Genomic DNA, 25,590 nt, shown 5'->3' on the forward strand with positions numbered 1-25,590 from the left:
AGAAGTTCATTCCTACTATGTGCTTGGCATCTTTATAAATTGTCTCTTTTTATAAAGACCCAGTACTTCAGTCAGGGTAAAATGCACCCCCCAGGAGATAGCACAGGGAGGTGTCCTGCTTTAGTTAAGAAGTGAAATTACAGGGAGTCAGGCAGAGGGCCTTCTCGGCGGTGTCACCGTCCCTGTGGAACGCCCTCCCATCAGAGGTCAAGGAGATAAATAACTATCCAACTTTTAAAAGACGTCTGAAGGCAGCCCTGTATCAGGAAGTTTTTAATGTTTGATGTTTTATTATGTTTTTATACGGGTTAGGAAGCCAGCCACCCAGAGTGACTGGGGCAACCCAGCCAGATGGGTGTGGTATAAAGAATAAAATTATTACTTATTATTATTAATGGGTTGGGAGTAAAAAGTTAGCTATGAAAACTAAGGTGATCTAGTTGTTTATGGTGTGTTAGGAGTCCTGGATTCAAATCGTTGCGCTGCAGACAGTTTGGACAGTTCCCCCACAGCTGTAACACACTGCTCTGTTTAAACAATTCCATACTTGTGCAATAGACTTCCAGTAGCAGAAAGAGGATTTCCCCTTCCTCTTCTCTCTCCTGCAGCACCCTCTGCACCCCACAAAACTTCTGCAGGTGTTTGGGGGACCCACTGGAGCAGATTGGGTATGTGTGACTTTATTGTCACATTTACTTTATTTAAACTTTTTTATTCTGCCCTTTATCATATTACATTTCAGGATGATATTCAAACACCATGTAAACCACAGGATCTGAAAAGATTCAAATCCTGTCTGATGTGAGACTCAAAGAATAATGCATTGAACGAGCTCTTCAGAAATCAAATGAATTTTCTTACTTTGTAAATTATTTGTCAGTTTTCTTGGTTCAAGCTTGACTGGCAAATGACAGTTGGTGCTGGGAATTTAGTACACCCATTTGTGGATATATTGAGATTTAAAAATAACACATACTTTTTAAAACATCTAGAAGCTAGCTTATTCCCTGTAACCTTTGTTTTGCAGATGGATTTAGAAAGTATGCTGTATTTAAAATCTGAGCATGGATTTAGAGCAGCTTTGAAACGGTTCTATTGTGGCAGAATAGAAATAGTGTGACATGACTACTTAATCTTTAGCTGGGCCAGGGATTCTTTATACATAATCCCATCTTTCTTAAAAGATGGTAATGCAATGTATGTAGTGCACTGCAAAACGGTTAAAGGAAAACTTGTTAAGCCCAGAGACCTATAATGGAAGCATTCATTAAACTGCTTTTGAAGAGTGTTTTGAGTTTTAACACTCAGATTCGTTGTTCTGGAGTTTGTGGGGTCCTCTAGATGTTGCGGAACTCTAACTCCCAGCAGCCCCAGCTAGCATGGCTGATGATCAGGAATGCTGTAAGTTGTAGTCCAAGATCTGGAAGGCCAAGGGTTCCTTTGTTGTATTGCTTCATTTTGTTTAACATTTGTATCTTTTTTAAAATGTTACTGCCAGCCCTCTTTAGAAAGAAAAAAAAAGGTGGTATTTGATTTATTAGTTAAGCGTCAGTTATCAGTGAGAGTTAATAAAGCATGTTTCATCATTATTAAATACAATTCTCATTCTTTTAGACCACTTTAAGTTTTTACTATAGAAAAACGTTACCTAATATGAAGGTAAAAAGATCTCCTGTTGTTTGTTGGGAAGCTGAACTCTCTTCATACTGGGTGCTAGGAAACTTGTTTTGTGTGTTACGATGGACAACAGAAGCAGCAATCTTTAGTTGTTACCTTCTGTGGCTAATGGCTCGTGTGTAAGTGGAGTGCACTACATATACTTAACACTAGCTTTGATGTCTGAAAAATCACTAAAGGATCTTGTTTGAAAAACAAACCTCTTGCCATATTTGTCAGAACTATGAAATGAGCATCTCTTGAAAGCAGCTATGTTGCTGTAGGGTATTGAAACAAATGTTCCTCAGAAATCTGAGTGAATTGTAAGGAGAGCTCAGTTGCTTTATTCTTTATGGAAATTTTGTCCTTGATGAACCAGCTGTGTGGGCTCGCATAGTTTGCTTCTGTTCTTATGAATGACTTTCTAAAATAAAGAGAACTACATTGGGTCAAGAGGTTGAACAAAATACTTAGGGAAATTACGATCCATCACTGGCATGCTCATGGCACATACTGGTGGGAAATGATCTCTTGTGTGTGGAATTAGTTATCTATATGAGCAGGTTCTACATCTCTATAACTGATTTTTAAAAAGAAAAAACCCACAGAGCAAATGTGTGATTAATTAATTTGGGCATAATGTTTTCCTGTGCATGGTTCTCCACTTCCAAGCAAAGGAGTGCCAGAGCTCAAGCTCAGTAATAACTTTTAATAATGTTTTGCATGGAGAAAAAGATCTCAGTGGCCAAGCTAGGAAAAATGCCTGCATAGAAATTAGTGACCCACTTTCAGTTGACATGCACCCGGGCTAGATGGACCCATGGTCTGACTTAGATAGCTTTAAAAGTGGAATAGACAGATTCCTGCAGAATAAGACTACCTCCAGTATCTGAGTCAATATGCCTCTGTGTAACTATTGCTAGAAATAACAAATGGGGAGAGTGCTGTTGCACTCATATCCTTCCTGCAGGTTTCTCACAGTCATCTGATCAGCCACTATAAACCCAAGAAAAAATGAGGAAAAAGCAGCTCAGCTGAGCAAAGCAAGCAAGAGTCTTTTCTTATCTTTTTTTTGCTAGCTATTATGAGAATTCTAGACTAGATGGGCCTTTGGCCTGATGCAGCAGGACTTATCTTCTGTTCTTCTTGTATTGGGCAACTTCAAAGAAGCCCAGTACCTCTCCCAGTACTTATGCTTTGCGACCGAGGACCGTGAAAGAGTGATGTACTGCCTAAAGCAGATATTAAAATTGTAGAAGTTAAATAATGATGCTCGTATCCATTGCTATTTCTATGATGTGCCTATTTTTGCCAGAAAAATATGTAAAGTTTATGTGACCTTAAAATGGTTGACTGAAATCCCTTAAGGCAGAAGATACCATACCGCGGTATAAATAGCTGTATAGGTGCCAACCATAAATAGGCAAAAAATAATGTGTCTGACTTTAGAGTCATGTGGTTCAGTTGCATCACGTTTGAAAAATAACTGGGAATGGACGGGTGCTGAATTAATGGTATAGTTAAGCTTGTCATTAACACTTATGGTGGGGTTCTTTTTTGGAAACCATTAATGAAACCTCAGCTTTTTAGCAGCTGCCACTTTAAGAAAGCACCTGAGACCTTTAAGGTGGCAATAAAATCATTGTAACTTTTAAGTAGTCAATGTTTTTTAAATTAACATTATGCAGAACAATGGTTAAGGAAGTACTATTTAATATGATGCATCAACAATTTTCCCTAGTTGCAGGAATTGTAGGAATCACTCTGTATTGCAAAAAAAAGTAATACAAAAACTCCTATACATATTCTATGTGGTAGCAAAAATAGTGAAGTTAAGTGAAGTTTAAAAAAATAAAATCAAAAATCAAAAAATCAAATGGAGCTTTAACAGCCTCTGCTAAAATACTTTTTAGAGCTATAAACTGACAGAATAACAGGTGCTCCAGCTTTTGTTCACCTATACTTACGGAAAATTCTTAAGCTGGTAGCTTGCTGTGTTTGTGGAGCCAACAGAGTAGGAGAGCCATAAAACTAAGATGAAATACGCAACTAACTATATCTTAACATCTATTATTTATGCTTGCACAACTTAATTTCCATCTTATTTGAACAACATTTTGTGTTTTGTACACTTCATCACAGAATTTGGTCAAAGCTCACAAAATACACACAGTCCTGCTTTTTTAAAAAGTAATACACAAATTAAACATGTATGTCGTTAAAAATGAGGTTTTTTTTGGGGGGGGACTGTTTTGAATGGAGCCCTTACTTTAATTGTATTTATTTAAATCTTTAGCAGATTGTCTTATAAATCCAGTGTCATGTACTTTGCATGCCTTAATATAACTTATGTGGTGATTACGGATTGTATAAGGGCATGCTACAATACATTTATGGCAATATAAAATTAAAATGCATGTGTCACATGGTATCTTGCCCATTGCCATTCTTCTTACTCTATGTTGACTTCATCTCAGATAATATAAGCAAGACAAAATAAAAATCACAGGTTTTACAGGCCTTTGGTTCCCCAATGTATAGATGTTTATTTTTGGAGCAGCATTGAGAACATATGACTGGCTTTTTTGTTGTTGTTGCATAGATGGTATTGTCAGTAAAGCATTCTTGGTCCTCTTCAGTGGTCTGTAAGGGAAGAGCTAACTCAACTGCATTTGGTATGACCTAAAGTCTCTAGCTGTGCTGAACCTGTGCATGGAGATTACTTTATTCCCACCAGAAGAATGGTGTAACATAATATGGTTGCAGAGGTGAAACCCTTAGATAAACTCTCTGAATCGACAGTTATACTAACAAATGATGTAGTTCGTATTTTGTCTGACTTGCAATAAATTCAGGAAGGAAATGTCAACATAGTTCTTTCTTTCATAAGAACAGTCTTATGGGGGGGGTCATTGTTGCAGAAAAACAACAAAACCTTGCTGGTTTTCATCTTTTGGGGTTATGTCTGTACATAAGGAATAAATGTGTGCATTGCACTTGAGTGGCAGAACAGTTTCTGTCCAGCTTATGAAGAATTGTCTAATGAAGAACAGAAAACACTTTTGGAATGTGCCACATTTAGCTCAATCCAATGTATCTTTATTTGGAAGCTTGTTCCATGGGTAGGATGCTGTTTGCAATTATGCTGTAGGCACATCTGATTGTGAGTTACGCTTGTAGATGGTGTTCCATCCACATGCTCTGTTTGAAATACATGTTTGAAATGGATTGAAAATCTTTTTTTCTTCCTTTTTGAGTGACCAAATATTGCAACAGACATGGAGGGAATGCCTTTTTCATCACCTGCAACAAATGAATAGCTTCTACATATTTTTTTGTTCCTAGGAAGCTGGCTTCTCAGCATTCATTGTATTGAGTTGGGAAGGGAAAGTAAAGGAAATACTATAATCAGGTAACTGACCCAGCAGCTGGCAAACGCAGCTGATGTGGAAAAATGTAAAACAGTTTGTCTGGGACCAGAAACTTAAAGGCACTATGTGCCTAAATGGAACAATCATTCAACACCCGAAAAGGATTTTGAAAAGTCTTTGATGGAACAAAATCATTGGGACCAAGCAGCTAGTTGCACAGCTGTAAGAAAGTTACTAGGCTGAACTTACAGATGGCAAGAATGCAAATCAAAAGGTGACATAGTACAAGAGCTCTACAGTATCACACAATATGTTCCGTTGATCATAAAAGGCAGGTGATATTGCAGCGTGGACAGTGCAATTGGCAGTAAAGATGAATCATGGACATGGTAAAAAATATTAGCAGAAGGAGTTGGGGCAGAACACAGTTCTGTAAAGTGTGTAAAGCATGTGTTATTAGAATAACTGAAAGCTGATTGCTTCCTTTTGGTACTTGCTGCATGTTGGCTTGGTAATTCTTGTTCTCCTGAAAGATTCAGGGCTGCTTCTCACAGTCCTACAGAAAGTGATGCCTGAATTTGTAGATATATAACATATTATCCTGTGTTAACTTCCTTTCAAAGCAGGCATGGGTATAAACCGGTGTGACATATTACTGATTGACACACTGATACAAATTCAACTCCTAACTGCACCCCTCTCAATACACAGTTGAGAGTGGCCTTCCTGTGCCTCTGTTTTAACTGGTGAGAAGTGTTGCTTAGAACAAATATATGGGAAGTGGGTAGCCTATGAATGATATTGAGTGATTTCCAACATTGGTCTTACTGAGAGTAGGACCATTGAAATCAGTTGACTTGTTACTTAAATCCATTGATTTTAGGTGCATCCATTCTCAGTATGACTAATGTTGGATATCACCCTCAAAAAAAAGGTATAATAGTATTGATTACTTTACCAGAGTAGTTATGTTTAAATGTATCACTTTATTTGTTTTAAAATATAAATTGAGGTGACCATTGACTGAAAAGCAGCAGTTATCAGGGCTGCAGCATTTACCTGATCTCCCATCAGAGGCATTGCTGTAGTTGCTGCTGCTGTTTCTTTGGTAATCACTCATAGCCGAGTAAGATTGTCTTCCATGAACACAGTCTTAACAGTGAGTCCGTAAGTGACTGTGGAGGCCAATTCTGGATCTACAGGTCCTTCCACAGCAGGGACATAGGTTTCTGGGCGGGAGCCGATCACGGTGAGGGATTGCCAAATGCGCCTTCCTCTTAGTACATTTCTCCCTTTTGTCCTGAGTTCAAGCATCTTCAAAGTCCATGACATCTTTGATAAAGGCTGTTTTCCTATTGGAGTGCACGCAGGCCAGTGTTTCCCACTTGTCAGTGTTTCTACTACATTTTTTAAAGATTTGCCTTGAGAGAGTCATTAAACCTCTTTTGCTGACCACCAGCATTACACTTTCCACTTTTAAGTATGCTGTAGCATATTGGGAGGGGTAAGGTAATGGTGAGGTCAGCATGGTGCAGATGTGCTGGTGGAGCCAACCCAGACCTACCAATATGTTTGCACCATGCCAGCCTTCTCTCTCTCTCTCTCTCTCTCTCTCTCTCTCTCTCTCTCTCTCCCCCCCCAGGATACCACAGTGATGCCAGTGACAGAAGGTCAGGTAAGTATCCTGCGCTACCAGATGCTGCTGCTCAAAAGTCCCACCCTGCTTAGCGGAACTTAATACCTGATATGTATATGTAGTATTCCAGCCTGATTAGATTCAGCAGTAATGCAAAACACATTTGTTCCCTTTTAAGTTCATAGTATCTCACCAGCAGGGAGACGGTCCCGCAGTACCAAGAACTTGTAATTTTCCTTTTGGAGGTGTACTAACTCAATATAATTTTATGAATGCTGTTTGCCTTGCTACTTAGGACTATATTCTTCTTCCGATCTGAGAAGTTCAAGGTAGTTTACTCCTTTGTTGTGTGTGGTTCCTCCGATGACAAGCACCCACCTCTGGCAAGCTCTCTAGCTGCTGCCGCCATTTTCATGAGGCTGATAGAATGCCAAATCAAAGTAGTTGGAAACTTGGTTCATATGCACAATAACTATTTCAGCAGTATCTCACAAGAAGAACCTTTTATTTCATCATGCTTCAAGTTACTTCTTTTAATTCACAATCTGAATGCTCTGAATGCAGCCTGAAATTCACAAAAGAAAATTCCCACCTTAAAGAAAGATCTGCCTGCATTTTAAATATGCTTAGAAACTCATTCTTTCTGTTACTCATCAGAAATACAAAATCAATATCAAACACTTTTGGAGAGGAGTAACATGTGTTTTTTCTTTCAAGACCCGAAGGTTTTCCAGAAACCTGACAAAGATTGATGCAGGAACTCTAAATTTTGAGACACCTGACACCTTTATAGGAATTAATGACGAAAGAGAGGGACTGTTTGAACATTTTGAGGTTTTGTTTTATTTTCAACAGGTGCTGCTCTGTTGAGCAAAGTGGTTGAAAGCTTTTTCAAATCATACTTGGATTACTGCTGCCTTTTCCTTTTTAATTTCATGGCAATCCCTATTTCTTTAGTAATCCTTAAAAAGGCTGCACTTGTTGCTGCTTCTTATTTCATTATTTGCCAAATGGGTGCAGAAAATGGGAGAAATGGGAGGTCCTCGCAACGAGACTTTATGCACCTGTCTAAATGTCTTCTGTAAGTGTAAGCATAGGGTTGAACCCAACTTGTTCTGTGTTTGAGAGGCATGGAGTTCTGCTTATGCAGGACTTTCCCCTTCCTCTTCTCCCCTCTTCTGCAGCTCCCTCATGCCCCCAAATCTACCCCAGAGAGTCTCACCATAGGTATTACATAAAACAGCCAAACACATAGGTTTTCATGGACTAACTTCATCATTGCCTAATCAAAGCATTGCCTAATCAAAGCATTATTTGTGTACTCATTTACCACTATGTTGTGTCAGTGTAGGGCATTCCAGACAGTTCTGTGTGACCCTAAGGCAGCAACGGCTGTGAAGCACTATTAAATGCCCAGGGTAGACTTAAATGCCTTTTTAGACACTATGGTCTCGTTCATACATGCCTTAGGGTATGATGAAGGAGCCAGTGCAGGCCTCACTTATTCAAATAACAACGGTGTAAGCAATGTCCTCAAAGGATGAGGGTGAGGAGAGTACACCGGCAGGGACATTATAGATACAGTGGTACCTCGGGTTACATACGCTTCAGGTTACATACGCTTCAGGTTACACACTCCGCTAACCCAGAAATAGTGCTTCAGGTTAAGAACTTTGCTTCAGGATAAGAACAGAAATCGGGCTCTGGCGGCGCGGCGGCAGCAGGAGGCCCCATTAGCTAAAGTGGTGCTTCAGGTTAAGAACAGTTTCAGGTTAAGAACGGACCTCCAGAACTAATTAAGTACTTAACCCGAGGTACGACTGAACATTAGTAGCTTGGGGAAGAGGAAGAGGTGTACACTCCTGTCTAATAGGGATCTCTCTTGCACATTGGAACTCTCTAAAGAACACTCAGTAGCAACCTGATGCAACAGGACAGTAGCTCAGTCAGGTTGTTTTCGTGTCTGAATCAGTGCAAGCTACGTTGTACACCATTGCAACAACAACTGGTAATTTAACTATCAAAGTTGAATCGGTGCTGCATTTTCATTACAAATAGTAGGTCTGTAGTTCGTTCGTTTAAAAAATTGGATGTTTCCTTTAAAAACAGCCACATATTGCACTGGTCCTTCCACATTACATGAAACTGAAAAGAGCCTTATCCAACCTTTTTTTTTTCTTGGTAGAAACTTCTCTGGCAAAAAATAAAGCAAAAGTTTCTTTATGGCTAAATATACTACCCCCATTTATAAATAAATACTTTGACAGCTTTGGAAAAATGTAGGAGTACCTGAAGTCTTGGGATGTTTGGATACATTTATTGAGCAAAAGGAGATGGCACCAATTTACGTGTAACTTGACTCAACCTGTTTCACGCATAGCTTTATCCTTCTTCAAATAAACATTTTTATACAGAAACTATTTTTGAAAAAAAAATGCCGAGATGGAAATAGTGTTGAAAACCTTTAGCAGGAGGTGAAAAGGATTGCTTTGCTTTGAATTCTGGACCTCCCAAGGAAGTTTAATGGAGTACTTAGTATCAGTCTGCTTCCAAGAATACAGGAGCTTCTGATAAGAGCAACTTCAGTGGTAGGACTGGAGGCCTAGAAAAGGGAAACCTGACAAATTCTTTCTCTGAACAGTCCATTATGATGGGTCAAGATTTAACCCTTCTGTTAGCGGTACCAAAAGTAGGTGTAAAAAGTTTTCTGTTAACATGTACTGCTTCATATTCTCTTATATTAAAGGGTCGTTTGTTCTGTGATGCTTCATCTCTCCCCACTTTTTTTAACTTAACAGTTTCATTAAAATGGGATGAGGGGAGGGACAGGACATTCCCTTTTATAAAAGAATAAATTTTATTAGAATATAAAGAAAAATACAAAACATAATATCAAATATCTTTTTTTCCTAAAATAAAATTACCGTAATTTAAATATCTTATCAAAGGAAAAAAAGAGAAGAAAAAGAATAAGAAAGAGGGAAAGGAAAGAAATAAGAAAATAATTTTAAAAAATAGGAAAAGAAAGTACTTCCGCTTCTGTGTCTGCCAATTTGACACACAAATACACATACACACTGCCCCACTTGCCACTACTGTTACAAACTTCAGGTGTTGCAATCCAATTTTACAGTCAGAGTGGGTCTACTCTGAATAGAAATGCAGATGGTTATGGGGGTAGAAACAAATTGTAGTAGATAGCTCAATGGCAATGTCAACTTCATTGAATAATGAAGCTGACTGTTGGAAGATTCAGGAGGAAAGTACTTCTTTATGCAGTTCATACTTAAGTTATGGTACTTGCTCCCAGAGGAGGCAGTGATGACCACCAACTTGGAAGGCTTTAAAACATGGTTACACAAATTCATGGAGGATAGGATTATTTTTTATTGCAGATTTATGGAAAGAGGGAAAGAGGGGGACCCAACCAGCTCACATTAACAAAACAATAGCAGTCAATGCATCCATCTTAGTAGTTGTATATGTAGTTGCCAATTGATGATGTTTTCATTTATCATATTTGCCTTTTAAATATTTATAAATCATACTTCCATATATAATTTCACAAGGCACTTGATTAAGTGTGGTCAAGTTTGCAGTAGCTAGTGCCATAAATACTTGTTCTTAAATGTGCCACAGGGCATTACAGTTCGAGGCTATGACTTCCAAGGTAGGCTTGAGACCTGTCCCTTTCCCACTTAGCATTGCCTGGAGGCTGAGAAGAGGGGGGAAGAGCAGAATATGTCGGTGAGAATAGGATCCCTCCCCTCTCCAAGCTAGCTCCCTAGAAAATCTGGTTTATTCCTAACACTAGGAAAGAAAAACCACCAACACCACACTTCTGCATGTGTATATCTTCTTAAATCAGTGTGTGAAAAGAATGATTATTGTAGTGTCATTCTGAAGTAGTTCAATGTGATAACTTGCAGGCTGGAGTGTAAATGTATGGCTTGTTAAACAAGTTGGTTCCTGGCTTGTTATAACTTGTGGACCTTCCCTGCCTTTGTGTTCTCTTTAGTTGTCTTTTGCTCCCCACCCCTTCAGTTTATATTTCAGGAAAAATCTAAGCCAAGCTGGAGCTTGCTGGATTAAAAAAGAATAACAAAAAGATGAACCATGTAAAGCTTTTTAGCAGCCAGCATGTAATACTAGTGACATACATATTCATTCATAATGCAATAGCTTCCAGGGTACAGTTGGAAGATTGAAATACAATTGTAACTGCAAACTTCCGTCTATAGCAAGCATCGCCTCCCTATTCTTGGTGGTTACCATGACCTTTAATATCTTGTATCAACAGTGAAGGGATCCTTGTTGCACTTGGTGATGCTTTAAACTTTACATTGCAAAAGAATGTGCGAGAATTGGTTTGCAGCCACCTTATTTTGCTAATGTGCATGTTGCTGCATGGACACATGGTTTACATGCTACTTTCTATGCTGAATTGTTTCCGTGTAGGAATTTTATAATGTTTGAAGTTGTCCATTGTTACTGTGCGTCAAGTGAGAGACCAATAAGTGCAATCTTACCTGATATGCAAAGTACGGAAGAATTATGTTTGTCTCCTGATATACAAAGTTAGAGGTGAAGAGAGAAATATGACTTTTCCTCCCCTCCATGTCATATGAAAGACAAGGAAGAGCGTCCATGGGGTTAGTTTGAATTCTATATGCTGTCCCTATAAGAAACTTGGCTGCAGCATTCTGAACCAATTGAAGTTTTAGAATGGTATTCAAGTGGAGCCCCAGGCAGAGTGCAGTACTGTAGTCAAGATTAAAGATGACTTAAGATGTGGGTTGCCCTAGCGAGATTGGAAGGTTTCAGAAAAGGATGCAGTAGGTACCCACAGAATTTCCAACCTGTCTGTGAGGTCATTTTACCCAAGCAGCAACCAAGGGTAATGGGTTTGGAAGTACTGTATAGCTAGGGAAGGAAGGAAATTGTAAAAATCTGGACAAGGAAATAGCACTGCAAAAAGCAGGAAAATGCTAGAGAGAAAATTAAATGAGCAGATACCAAGCATTTAACATGGATTACAAAATGGATCCAAATGCATGAAACTTATTTTCCACAGCTTCTTGTGAACATCACATTATTAATAACTAACAAGGTGCTTAACACATTATTTATGGTACGTGTTAAGATTTGAAGAAACAAATGTGTAAAGCCTTTTTATTCTGTTCCTTTGCTAGAACTAAATGGCCTATGATTAAGATCCATTGTTCTCCTCTGAGATACATTTTATAGGCTTCACAGAGGATTGTTGTGGGGGGAAGCACATTGTGTATGTGCTGTTATAGCCGCCTCAGGCCAGGTTTCCTACGCAGACCAAAATGAGGAAAGCCATTGTCTCTCTCTCCCCTTCAAATAAAATCAATTAACCTAAGCAGATTTATAGCTCAAATTAAAAAATACACTTACAGAGAAAAGGGCTGCCTTGCAGCATGTTACTGTGCCAGCCCCAGAGTATTTGTGTGTTCAAAAAATGCTCAGACATAAATTGCTTCCTTGCAGCTGATCAGTTGCCACGTCAATGGAAGGGGAAGACACGTGCGTCACTTGAGACTTCTTTGAAGTGATTCAAGCCTAATACACCATTAACTATTAGAGATCTGCCATTAACATTCCCAGTTAACGCTGGATGTCTAACATAAAACCACAAAAGCAGTTACATCCAGAGTTAAGGTTGAAACCCCATCCTTCATTAATTCGGTTGGTGCCTTGCTATTGTGGAACATCTGATAGGTGGGAACGCCCTTGCTGTATGTAGACACAATAAAACAACCAAAGTCATTAGCTGAAATTCTACCCTTAACATTAACCGAACACATTTCACTATAGTGTAATGGGTTCCCACCCCCAGTATATTATTATTAAAATTGGTTGATGTTCAGTCTTAATTATCCTTATAGAAGTATTCTTTAAAAGACCCTTTTCGCTACCAGTCCTTGAAATAACTCTGTTTTTTATAGTGAATGGAAGGAGCTTTTATGAATTAGTATGCAATATCAACTCTGTTTTTTAGCTTTCATCTATTTGCCATTGCACTTGCCTTATAGCATTGACACTTGAAGCACTGCCATTGATGTGGCATTCAGAGTAGGAGGTTAGCTTGAGTAGTTCAGAGTATGCTGTATTGCTGTGGCATTGAATATTACGTTGCTGTGGATACACTGAATAAAAGCCAGTATGGGTAATTTATTTTAGAAGGCAACAGGCTGCTGAGAAAAACCTCTACATTGGCTGACCATATGCTGGACATAAATTGTTGAATTCTTTTCAGTGTGTGATCTATATTTGGCTAGGGATAAAGAAGACTGGCCTCTTGTTGCTCTAAAAGCAAGAGGAGGTAAGGAATCCACTGGATTTCTTAGTAGTCTGAGGCAATGCTTTTAAGGGTTTTATTTCAATTTGGTTTTTCCATAATTAATTTCCTCCCTTCACAATTCTTATTCAAGTCTTCAGTAAAGTAGCAAACTAATTAGGCTTTTATGGTTCCTTCTGTTTTCTTACAACTTGGTCCATCTCAGACATTAACAAATGTCTTGTTTAAAGCTTTGATAATAAAGAAAAATGATGTGATACTATTTTGTTTGTAATAATTACCACAAGTGAGATATTCTTGTGGATGGACTGCTGACACATTTCAGAATACTTCTGATCTGCATTCAAGTGCTGCATAGTGGTTAGGATAAGATATAGTAAATATGAAAATAGAATTGAACTTTTAAAACTTGGCACTTCCAGTCGAATAGAATTATACAACAATTGCAGTAGATAAAAGAGCATGTGTGTTTTGGAAGGGAAAAATGTGAATCCTATTTATCTTTGAGATAATTCAAGATGAAAGATGTTTTTAAATAAAAATCTGACTTTTGTTTTATTTTGCTGCTTTATAATGAAAGCAAGTTTTTTGACGGGCAAAAACTGATACAAATATGCTGTATAAATCTGAATAATCCCACTTCTTTCACGTGAGACCATATTTAATCACACTCCCACAGCACACTAACCTAATTAGCATTCCCAAGCACACATGTACACCAGTTTCTTTTGTTTTTGTTTTTTGTCCAAATGGGCTTGTGCAGTTACAAATATTTTTTTCCACCCCTGAACAGGTGTATTGTCCTAGATTTTATAGTTGTTATAACAAATTGGCTTATGAAAAAGGTGTAAGATGTCTAACATAAAATGGGAACATTTGGAGCACTTTAGTCCTGTTCTAAGTTCTAAGATTTCATTCCACTTCTACCTTAAATAAGCACTTAAGCATCTTACTAAAACTTCTAAAAGATTAGTAACAGTTTATCACTTTGAGAAAAATATGAAAGGATAGAAGATATCTCCAGAAGCAGTGGAAAAAACGAAGTTCTTTCCATTTTTTCCTCAGCTTTTTATTATCACATTCCTCATCAAAGACAAGCAGCCGTTTACAAGAATTCTGCTTTAAACAGTCCAAAACTGTGTCATTAATGTTGGCTATAAATGCCTTGAGACAAAGTGAAATGCGATAACTCTTCATGGGTTTTGGTGTCTCAATATCCATAACCACTAGCCAGAAGATTTCAAAGCTCTTCAGGCTGCAAGCAGCTCCTTGGTGTTGAGGGCAGTTTTTTTTTATAATTATTATTATTATTATTATTATTACTGCTTCAGTTTCTGAGCAGAATACCAGACAGTGGCTTGGACTGCAATCTTATGCACGCTTCACTGGAAGTATATTTTCTTAGAAGCATTGCTTTGCTAGTGAATAATTGGGATTTTTAATAAAAAAAACCCCATCTGTTCTTAAGCGATATGCACAAAAAATAGATTTGTTTTTAAAAATCTTGGCATAAGCTTCTTACGCAGGTTGCACTAAACTTCCACCTCTGCAAAATTTGTAAATGTCACACAAGAATCAACTAAACTGTTGATTTATTTTCATGCTGCTGTGTGGCATGACTTCCAGGTACCAACTGTTTAGCCATTGTAAGTGGCATAGAAGAAAGGAACTCGTAGCCATTGGGGAGATTGAAGTTGAATTTGAGAGAGGTTTTTGTATTTTATCTTCGTTTTAGCACAGAGTTGAGGGAGGGAGGGTGGCACACACAAAAATTAACATGGGGAGGGTGAGGACAAGACAAAGACGAAGGACTTTGCCAGCCCGTTGTCATTTTCACCTTCTAACTTTAGACAAGGAAAAATGGGGAGAAGGTAATCTATTGGAGACTAGATCAAAACACCAGGAAGACCTTTCTGATAGTAAGAGCTGTTTGACAGTGGAACGGACTCAAAAGCTCCCCTTCACTGGTGGTTTTTAAGTGGAGGTTGGATGGCCATCTGTTGTGGATAATTTAGTTGAGATTCCTGAATTGCAATATGATATGAATTCTGAAGTTTAATAACTTGCAAGTATTGGTGTTTTACCTGATAACTAAAGCAGCATTCATGAAATCCTGTTTAGGAAGGAAAAGTCATAATCACAAGTCCCAAATATATGGCTAGATCAGGGATCAGCAGTTTTTTTCAGCAGGGGGCTGCTCCACTGTCCCTCTCAGACAGTGGAGGGAGGAGGCATCGCCACTGCCGCCATCATCATGTGAGGGAGAGGCAAAGAATGCGCGCACTGGCAATCCACGCGATGATTCCCGGACCGTCCGCAGGCCAAATCCAGAAGGCAATTGGGCCTGATCCAGCCCGCGGACTTTAGTTTGTTGACCCATGGGCTAGATGAATGATATTCACAAACTGAAGCAAATGACTTCTTGCAACAGAATATGTATACCATATTTTCAAATACATCCAAGAGGATAAAAACAATTTGCATATTAACAATTCTGGTCTTTTGTGTTAGAGATGCAAATGTAATGTGGTGTATAGTTCTTGGCACTCAGCCCTGAAGTATGATTGTGTATTACAGTGGTGCCCCGCAAGACGAAATTAATTCGTTCCGCAATTTTTGCCGTCTAGCGATTTTTCCGTCTTGCGAAGCACGGTTTAAACGGCTTAACAAAGTCACAAGACGTTTTCGTCTTGCGAAGCAAGCCCATAGGGAAATTCGTCTTGCGAGGCAAATCGCGGATGAAAAAACCTTTCGTCTAGCGAGTTTTTTGTCTTGCGAGGCATTCGTCTTGCGAGGTACCACTGTACTAGTTTTTATCTTCACATATCTTAAAACTGGGGCAGGAAAACTCAGGCCCTCAGTTGGATTTGGGATTTGAACTGGGTCCACACACAGTTTTGCAAACTGCTGTGGAAAGTCCCCTCAGTTTCAAAAATGATTTGCTGCTGCAAAATGAGGAGGAATGCTGCTTGACAAAAGAACTTTAAACTTCGTTCGTTAACTCATGGCTGCTGATTGTGACAGTCTGCGAGTTTAACTGTGTGCTACTTTCTCCCTGTATTTCAGAAGGAGGATAATGTCGATGAAGAGATGGCGGAAAAGCTGTCCATCCGAAAGCAACGTTTTATGCAGTTTGCTTCCTTGGAATACGAAGGCGAATATTACATGACTCCAAGGGACTTCCTGTTTTCAGTGATGTTTGACAAATCGGGACGTAAGTTTCTGGAGGGTTTTTGTTTGTTTGTTTCAACTTTGCTGTTAAATGACTGTTAATTTGTGAGTTGTTATTCTCTTTGCAGAATAATTTAGCCCAGGGTATTTCCAGCATGGGGACTGGAGATTGCCAGTGGGCCTCAGCCCTCTTTTGGGCAACCCTCGGCACTGTACCCCATTGCATGGCCGTGATACAGCCTATTGATTGAACCGATTACAGCAGCTCCCAGCAGGCTCAGAACATGGGTACACATTGAAGAGAAAATTAACTAGAGAGAAATGCAGGGTCGAGGCTGAACCATGCAATGTTGTGGGGACAGCAGGAAAGAGATGAAACTGACAGTGGCCAACCAAGTGCAAGTGAAGGGTGAGAAAGAACACAAGGTATAAAGGATGAGGCTGAGGAAGGGGGAAGCTCTCCCAGGTGAGAATTGGGAAGACTCACTTCTTTGTATGTGGATTGAAGATTAAAGTACAGTGGTACCTCAGATTAAGTATTTAATTCGCTCTGGAGGTCTGTTCTTAACCTGAAGCACCACTTTAGCTAATGGGGTCTCCTGCTGCCGCCGTACGATTTCTGTTCTCATCCTGAGGTAAAGTTCTTAACCCGAGGTACTATTTCTGGGTTAGCGTATGTAACCTGAAGCGTATGTAACCTGAGGTACCACTGTATACCATATCTTTTCATCTATAAGACGCCCCCATGTATAAGGCGCCCCCTATTTTTTGGGCAACAACCAATCGCAGCCAGTCCACCCTCGGCACCATCCGTGTATAAGAAGCCCACTGATTTTTGACATTTTTTGCGGGGGGGGGGGGAGACCTAGTCTTATGCACGGAAAAATATGGTATGGCTGCAGATGTGACATGTGTTTACTCCTTGCACGATTTGTGTTCTTATCCTGAAGCAAAGTTCTTAACCTGAAGCACTATTTCTGGGTTAGCGGAGTGTGTAACCCGAAGCGTATGTAACCTGAGGTACCACTGTATAGCCAGTGCTTTTTTGCTAAAAAAATGTGTAGGGGTACTCTCATTCAAATTGGGAAAAATAAATATAGTAAATGGACAAAAGTACAAAGATTCACAAAATGTTTGGGGGTATAGTTATGACACTGGCTACAGTTATGACACAGGTCTACATACATATAATTTTGTCACAAAAACAAAATAAAGAGAGCCGCAAAAACAAAATCGTAAAATAAATAGACAGACCTCAGCATAACACTCAAAATGAAAGTGTGGCACTCAAAATGAAGCACATTCGGCTTCTGAAGAAAGTTCGCAAACTGGAACACTTGGTTTGCAGTGTTTGGGTTCCAAGTTTTTGAGTACCAAGGTGTTTGAGAACCAAGGTACCACTGTATGTGGTGGTGGTGGTGATATGATAAAGACTGGGAATGTGGAGGAAGAGGCTGCAAAAAGGGAAAACCTGTTACAAGAGGAAGAAGAGGATGAAAAGCGTCTGGCTGGTTGGGGGGGGGGCTGGGTACAAATTGTGAAAGGAGAAAAGCAGAAGAAATGGCAGGATAAAACTACTTTGAGGCACATGTGGGGGAGAGAGGGAAATAAAGCGACACATCTTCCACAGCCCATGCTGTGCATGCAAAAGGTCCCATTCTCAATTCCTATATGGTAAAGGACTCCTGCCTAAAATACTGCAGAGCTGCTTCCAGCCACTGGGGAATACAAGTGGAAAATGTATGCAAGTGGGATTTATAGTTCTAATTTGCCTGGTGTTGCCCTACCTAAATAATAGGTAAAGAAAACTTCAAGTTACAGAAAAATTCAGGAAAAGAATTAACACCTTCCTCTTCTCATTTGGCATTCTAACTTCATCGCTAATAGTTGGATGAGGATTCCCATTGTACAAAAGGTTTTTCTTCTTCTAAGCATCCTTTGTCACTTGTAAGCTCTTTTTAGCTGCATGGAAATAATGTGTGTAAGCTCTACGCAAAAGTACACTAGTTTAATCCATCACCATTATAATACTACTAATTCAGCACTGATGTCAAGTTTAATTTGGAACATTAGTGCGGGGAGATGATAGATGGCAGAAAAGTCTATTGTTAAAATTTATATGGCAAAAGACCACACCTACCTACAGCAGTATAAAGCTGAAATTTTTACTCTTGACGTGGGTGCAATTGTCGGCTAACACTTACTCTCTTGACCTGTGGAAAATCATTTTTGCTTGTATGTGTACCTTTACGTTTAAGGCCGGAAATGGCCCTTTGCCCGTAACAAAATGTACCTGTACCTGGTTGGTGCTTCATCGTTCTTCTGTTTAAAAACCATATAATGGAATCTCCAAGAAAGGTGGGGATGTTTTGAAAAACATTCAGTTTTATTTCCTGAGCCAAAATTCCATCGCAGGCTTGGAAGATCTGAGGCTTGAAGTAGTTTCCATTCTTTCATGCACATAACAATTAAAAGAGGGGGGGGAAAGCAACATTGTATTTTAGAGCGTTGAAGTTTACATTTCATTGCAGTAAATAAGATGATGAAACTTGGCCTTTGGTTTGCATGAGTAAACGTACTCAGAGTGAAGATGATAAAATTGTAGAAGAGTTGAGTCTTTCGCCGAACCTACTTGGTGTCAATCCCCAGATGCATTCCAAGATTATAAATTGATTCCCAGTACTTCTACTGTGTAATGGAATGCTGCAATAAAGTGTCGCGCCAGATAGCTTTCACATACCCTTTGCATTCAGGAACTAGGAATACTGTGGAAAAGACACAGTGGAAGAACGTTTTTTCCCTCCTTTCTCCCCACCTGAAAAAAGGCTGAAGTTTTAAAATGCATTTATTCTACAGCAGTCTCACTGAATCAGTGGCACTGCTTTGGAGTAGTAATATTTATAACTCGCTGCTGAAATCTCTTGCTTCGAGACTTACTTTTTTTCTCCTCTGTCACATGTCCATAAATCTCACATATCAAGCTGTTTTATTGGGTTTTTCTAGCACCCATAATCTTTTGTGTAACTGATTCTGCCTCTTATTGTCTAGTACCCTTTCCCTGAAATCATTCCAGTGTTCAGAGTCAAGTTGCTCCCCTCCTGTGTTGTTCCTGAACTTACAGGACCCTGGACACCATTAAAGCAACTGAAGGGTTGAAGCCCAGCTGAGTTGTAAATGTGCTCATGGGTGTTTTAATGTAAGTGTATCCAGAAGGCATGTTGAATCAGAACAGAGGGCTTCACGTTGGGCTGCGTTATTCTCGACAGTCTTGTGAATATTGATAGCAGCCTGGTTAAGATCACATTCTGCCCAACTCTCCCAACACTGCATCATACTTCCTAGTGCAAGGGTGGGACATATTACCTCACAAGCAATCTTCCAGGACCTTCATGCCAGGGGTGGGCAGGGCCGTCTGCAAAAGTGAACAGAGCAGCAGATGCAACATTCCTGCCACACACGAGCCAGAAGGTTCTACAAATCTCCCACATCCCAAATCTCCCACATCAGCTCAGTTGGTTAGAGCATGGTGTTGACCACACCAAGGGCACAGGTTCGATCCCCTAATAATAATAATAATAATAATAATAATAATAATAATAATAAATTTTATTTATATCCCGCCCTCCCCAGCCAAAGCCGGGCTCAGGGCGGCTAACAACAATCAAATAATCAGTCAAATAATCACACAATCTAAAAATATTTCATTATAAAAATTAATTAAATCAAATTGATGGCAACCAATTAAGCAAAATTCTGAGCAGGTTGCCAGAGGAGGGAGTCAGGCTGCGCCCTGACCAAAAGCCTGGCGGAACAACTCTGTCTTGCAGGCCCTGCGGAAAGATGTCAGGTCCCGCAGGGCCCTAGTCTCTTGTGACAGAGCATTCCACCAGTTTGGAGCCGCAGCCGAGGAGGCCCTGGCTCTAGTTGAGGCCAGCCTAACCTCTCTGAGGCCTGGGACCTTGAGGATGTTATTATTTGCAGACCGTAGGTTTCTCTGTGGGGCATACCAGGAGAGGCGGTCCCGTAGGTACGAGGGTCCTAGGCCGTATAGGGCTTTAAAGGTTAAAACCAGCACCTTAAACCTGATCCTGTACTCCACCGGGAGCCAGTGCAGCTGGTATAATACCGGATGAATGTGCTCTCGCAGCGAAGACCCCATAAGGAGTCTCGCCGCGGCATTCTGCACCCGCTGGAGTTTCTGGGTCAGTCTCAAGGGCAGCCCCACGTAGAGCGAGTTACAATAATCCAGTCTGGAGGTGACCGTCGCATGGATCACAGTGGCTAGGTCAGGACGAGAGAGATAAGGGGCGAACTGCTTAGCTTGGCGGAGATGAAAAAATGCCGCCTTTGTTATAGCTGTAATCTGCGCCTCCATAGAGAGGGAGGTATCGAAGATTACACCCAAACTCTTAACGGCCGGTGCTGGCACTAATTGCACCCCCGCAAGAGATGGGAGTTGCCCCCTCGATCCCATATCGTCCCGTCCCAGCCACAGGACCTCTGTCTTCGAAGGATTTAGCTTCAACCGGCTCCCACGTAACCATCCAGCCACAGCTTCCAAACATCTGGTCAGTGTGTCTGGGGCCGAGTCAGGATGGCCATCCATCAACAGATAGAGTTGGGTGTCATCAGCATACTGATGGCAACCCAGCCCAAAACTCCGGACAAGCTGGGCGAGGGGGCGCATAAAGATGTTAAAAAGCATCGGGGAGAGAATTGCACCCTGAGGCACTCCACACACCAAGGAGTGGCGTGATGACAATTCCCCCCCAAGCGCCACCCTCTGTCCCCGACCAGAGAGAAACGAGCGCAGCCATTGAAGGACTGTGCCCTGGATCCCCACGTCGGCAAGGCGGTGGTCCAGGAGTTCGTGATCGACCATGTCAAAGGCTGCTGACAGATCTAGAAGAATCAGCAGCCCCGACCCGCCTCGATCCAGCTGCCTGCGGAGATCATCTCTTAGGGCGACCAGAGCCGTCTCGGTCCCATGACCAGCGCGGAAGCCGGACTGGAATGGATCCAGAGCAGATGTTTCATCCAGAAACCTACCAAGCTGTTCAGCAACCGCTCTCTCAATCACCTTACCCAGGAATGGAAGATTCGAGACCGGGCGGTAATTGGATAGATCTGAGGGATCTAATGATGTTTTCTTTAAGAGCGGACGCACCACCGCCTCCTTCAGTTCCCCTGGGAATATCCCAGTGCCAAGGGACAAATTGATGATATCCCCCAGGGGGCCCCGCACCTCGTCTGGACACGCTCTAATCAGCCATGACGGGCACGGGTCAAGAGGACAGGTGGTGGGCTTTCCAGCTTGGAGGAATCTGTCCACATCGGCTGGAGATATCCGGTCAAAGTGGTCCAATACTGGACCCGAGGACAGTCGAGGGGCCTCCAGTTCCTTTATTGTATCCAAATTGGCAGGGAGGTCATGGCGGAGCAACAGGACCTTCTCCGCAAAAAAGCTCGCAAATGCCTCACAGCTGTGTGTCAGATTGTTATTTAAATTTGGCTGTCCTTCAAGGGACGTTAAAGACCGAATTATACTAAATAATTGCGCCGGGCGAGAGCTAGCGGATGCAATGGAGGCCGAGAAGTAAGACTTCTTAGCGGCCTTCACTGCCATCTCATAGGTTTTCATAAAAACCCTATAAGATGTTCTTGAGGCTCTGTCACGGGCACCCCGCCATACTCGCTCTAGCCGTCTGAGGTCCCGCTTCATTTTCCGAAGCTCCTCGGTAAACCAGGGAGCCCGGTTTCTGCGGGGTCGCAGAGGGCGCTTAGGTGCGATCTCATCGATGGCTGCCAGGAGCTGGGTATTCCAGCCCTCAACAAGCTCAGTCAATGAGTCGCCAGGGGGGGTAAGGTCCCGCAAGGCTTGACGGAATCTATCCGGGTCCATCAGCCTCTGCGGGCGAGCCCAAATCGGCTCGCCACCTAAGCAGGGTGGGGGTGGAAAGTCAATCCTGGCTTTCAGAGCGTAGTGATCAGACCATGGCACCTTCATCGAAGGAGACATGATCACATCTATACCGGCACCAAAGATCAAATCCAGCGTGTGGCCTGCTTGATGTGTGGGGCCCGAAACAAACTGGGAGAGCCCTAGTGTCGCCATGGAAGACACCAGGTCCAGAGCCTGTGAGGAGGGAGTGGCATCAGCATGGAAGTTGAAGTCTCCCAATACCAATAGGTTAGGGAACTCCAAGGCCCAGCCGGCCACCGCCTCCAGCAGGCCTGACAGGGTGGCTGCTGGTGCGCTAGGTGGCCGGTACACCAGCCAGACAGCCAAGCTCTCCTCGGAGCCCCACACTAGGCCAACACATTCAATGCCGGGGATCGATGGCGATGGTAGAGCCCTGAAAGAACAATTTTCCCGGATTAATACTGCCACCCCTCCCCCCCGGCCCACAGTCCGTGACTGGTGGAGGACGGTGAAACCCGGGGGCGCCATCTCTCGTAAGGTAACAGTTACCCCTTCGCGCACCCAGGTCTCCGTCACACAAGCCAGGTCGACTCCCTGCGAGATAAAGAAATCTCGCAGGGTAGCGGTTTTGTTGCCTATAGACCTGGCATTGCACAACACCAGTGAAGGAGGTGAGTAATCCTTGCTCACCCTACCCTCGTCTCTCGGGATGGGGCGCAGATTGGAAGGGGTACGAGCATATCCGTATCTCGATCCCCTTCGCCTATAACATCTGCCCCCACCGCCATACCTCCCTCGCCCCTCCACGGTAGCAATCCCAGGCCTCATACTAACCTCCATTTACAAAATAAAAAGCAAAACAACCAAAGACAATTATGCCCAAACAAAACCAATCCCCACCCCACTCAATATTCAACCCCAAAAACAAAACAAAATGGAACAAACAAAAATACATAGATAAAAACCACCATTCACGGTGGTACAACAAAGTAAACAATAAAAGCACCTTTAAAACACCTTAAAATATATATAAACATCTTTAACATTTGCAGCAGATAATGAAATAATATAATATTATAAAAAACAACAACCCCCATTTAAGGTGCTGCAAATTAAAAGCAATTAAAACATTTAGAACTATTTTGTCCATTGCTGCCGGTAGCTGCTCTGTCCTCTAAACTGTAATGGTAGTGCAGGCCTCGCCCCCTAGGCCGGATGGAGTTGGCAGAAAAGGGAGCGGTCCTCCCAACACTCACGCGAGCAGCAGCACCAGCAGTCGTGTCCCGGAGGCCTCTCTCTGGCCTCTTATGCTGTGGCGGTGAGTGCAGGCCCCGCCCCCTAGGCCAGATGGAGTTGGCAGAAAAGGGAGCGGTCCTCCCAACACTCACGCGAGCAGCAGCACCAGCAGTCGTGTCCCGGAGGCCTCTCTCTGGCCTCTTATGCTGTGGCGGTGAGTGCAGGCCCCGCCCCCTAGGCCGGATGGAGTTGGCAGAAAAGGGAGCGGTCCTCCCAACACTCACGCGAGCAGCAGCACCAGCAGTCGTGTCCCGGAGGCCTCTCTCTGGCCTCTTATGCTGTGGCGGTGAGTGCAGGCCTCGCCCCCTAGGCCGGATGGAGTTGGCAGAAAAGGGAGCGGTCCTCCCAACACTCACGCGAGCAGCAGCACCAGCAGCCGCATATTCCTGCACTGCACTTCGGCTAGATAATCCTCGGGGTCCCTTCCAGCTCTGCAGTTCTGTCATCCTGGCAAGAAAGAGCCTTTGTCACTGTTCAACAACAGGTTCCAGCCAGGCAAAAGCATTGGAGGGGAGTGAGCAGCAGTGAGAGAGAGTGGTGCCCTGGAGAGAATCTAGGGGGATGCATTTGGCCCATGAGCCAGGACTTCCCCACCCCTGCTCTGTTGTGAACAAGATACACAACCCAAGTTAGGACTGAGTCATCTTCACGGCTGTGGTCATAAGGGAGCTGGCTTTGCCTCCTCCCCCTTGCTGTACCTGTGTGCACCTTTTTCCTCTCTATGTGAATAAGTGCTTGATTCAAAGTGGTAGTTTTGAGCTATAAAGCATTAAACGGCTCAGGGCTGCTGTACCTCAGGGAGTGTTTCTTTCCATATGAACCGACCTGGACCCTGCGACCATCATCTTAGCTGCTTCTTTGTGTACCTCCTCCACAAGAGATCCAGAACATGAGAACGGGCCTCAGCAGTGGCTCCCCGTTAGTGAAATTCTCTCCCCGGGGAAGTTCGGCTGGTGCCTTCATTATATAGTGGTACCTCGGTTCTGGAACGTAATCCGTTCCAGAAGACCATTTGAGTTCTGAAACATTAGAAAACCAAGGCGCAAAGGGCTGTCTGCAAATTCAATTGAGAAAATTTAAAAACACGCAGCAGAAGCCGTTTGATTTCTGAGGCACGTTCAAAAGCATTTACTTCCAGGTTTTTGACATTTGGGTTCCAAAACATTAGTCAACTGAGACGTTTGAGAACCAAGGTACCACTGTACACCTTTAGGCACCAGGCAAAAATGGTTCTCTTTAACCAGGCCTCTGGCTGATTGATATCTCATGCCCTTTTAGATGTGCTGGGGGGGGGTTATTAGTTTGTTTCTGTTCTTGTTTTTCTTATGCATTTTGTGTTTTTTATATTGTAATTTTATGTTGTGAACTGCCCTGAGATCTACAAGTATAGGGCAGTATACAAATTTAATAAACAAAAAATAAAAATATTTGTTGTGGGGGAGGGTGTACTATGTTTGGGGTCAGTTTTGCAGTATGGGTAAAACTTATCTGCCTCTGTGAGTGGATGAGTTGGCCTCTTGACTGGGTCTCTGGTGAAAGTAAAAATTGTCTCTTCCGTTCTGTTGTGGTATATAGGACCATGTTCCAGAAACTTATCCACTCCCCTTACCCCATTAAGAGTTGAGTTTGGGAGTGGGCAGGGAATATACCGTATTTTTCGCTCTATAACACGCAGATTTTTGCTCCTAAAAAGGAAGGGGAAATGTCTGTGCGTGTTATGGAGCGAATGTGTGTCCCTGGAGCCGAAAAATGAGGCAAAAATCAAACCGCGCTTCAGGGAGAAGGGAGCTCCGTGAGACAGGAAGCTGCTTTCCTTCATTCTGCCTCAGGGTCTTACTGCCCACCCTGCTCTGTTTCGTTGCTGTGTTTGCTCAAACGGAACAAAGAGCAGGGAAAGCCCCTCCCCTCCAGGCAAGTAGAGAGGAGAGCAGAGCGTCCAAACAAAGAGCAGGGAAAGCCCCTCCCCTCCAGGCAAGTAGAGAGGAGAGCAGAGCGTCGCTCTATCCTGTCCCTGCTCCGGAGGGAACAATGTATGTGAAGGGAAGAGAGATTACAGGTTCGGCTTAAAATTCTGATTTGACTTCCTGCTTTTTGTTTTTGGAGACACACAGCATTCAAATATGCTTTCTTCCATTTAAAAGGATGAAATCCTTAAACAGTGTTTTGCCTGTAAATTCATGCGATCTGGAAGATTACAGTGTCTGTACCTCTT

The 25,590-nt window shown here is 42.2% G+C and overlaps 1 protein-coding gene across 1 annotated transcript in view; it reads left to right on the forward strand.

Moving 5' to 3' along the window:
• Nucleotides 1–25,590, forward strand: part of MICU2 (mitochondrial calcium uptake 2) — a 71,202-nt gene that overhangs the window by 13,420 nt on the left and 32,192 nt on the right. Inside the window, exon 2 of the mRNA XM_081199401.1 lies at nt 16,055–16,202. Within this exon, the coding sequence (XP_081055527.1) occupies nt 16,055–16,202 (148 nt within the window). The remainder of the gene's footprint in view (nt 1–16,054; nt 16,203–25,590) is intronic.

This window comes from Podarcis bocagei (assembly GCF_964188305.1).
Source record: "Podarcis bocagei genome assembly, chromosome: 6".
Lineage (NCBI taxonomy): Eukaryota > Metazoa > Chordata > Lepidosauria > Squamata > Lacertidae > Podarcis > Podarcis bocagei.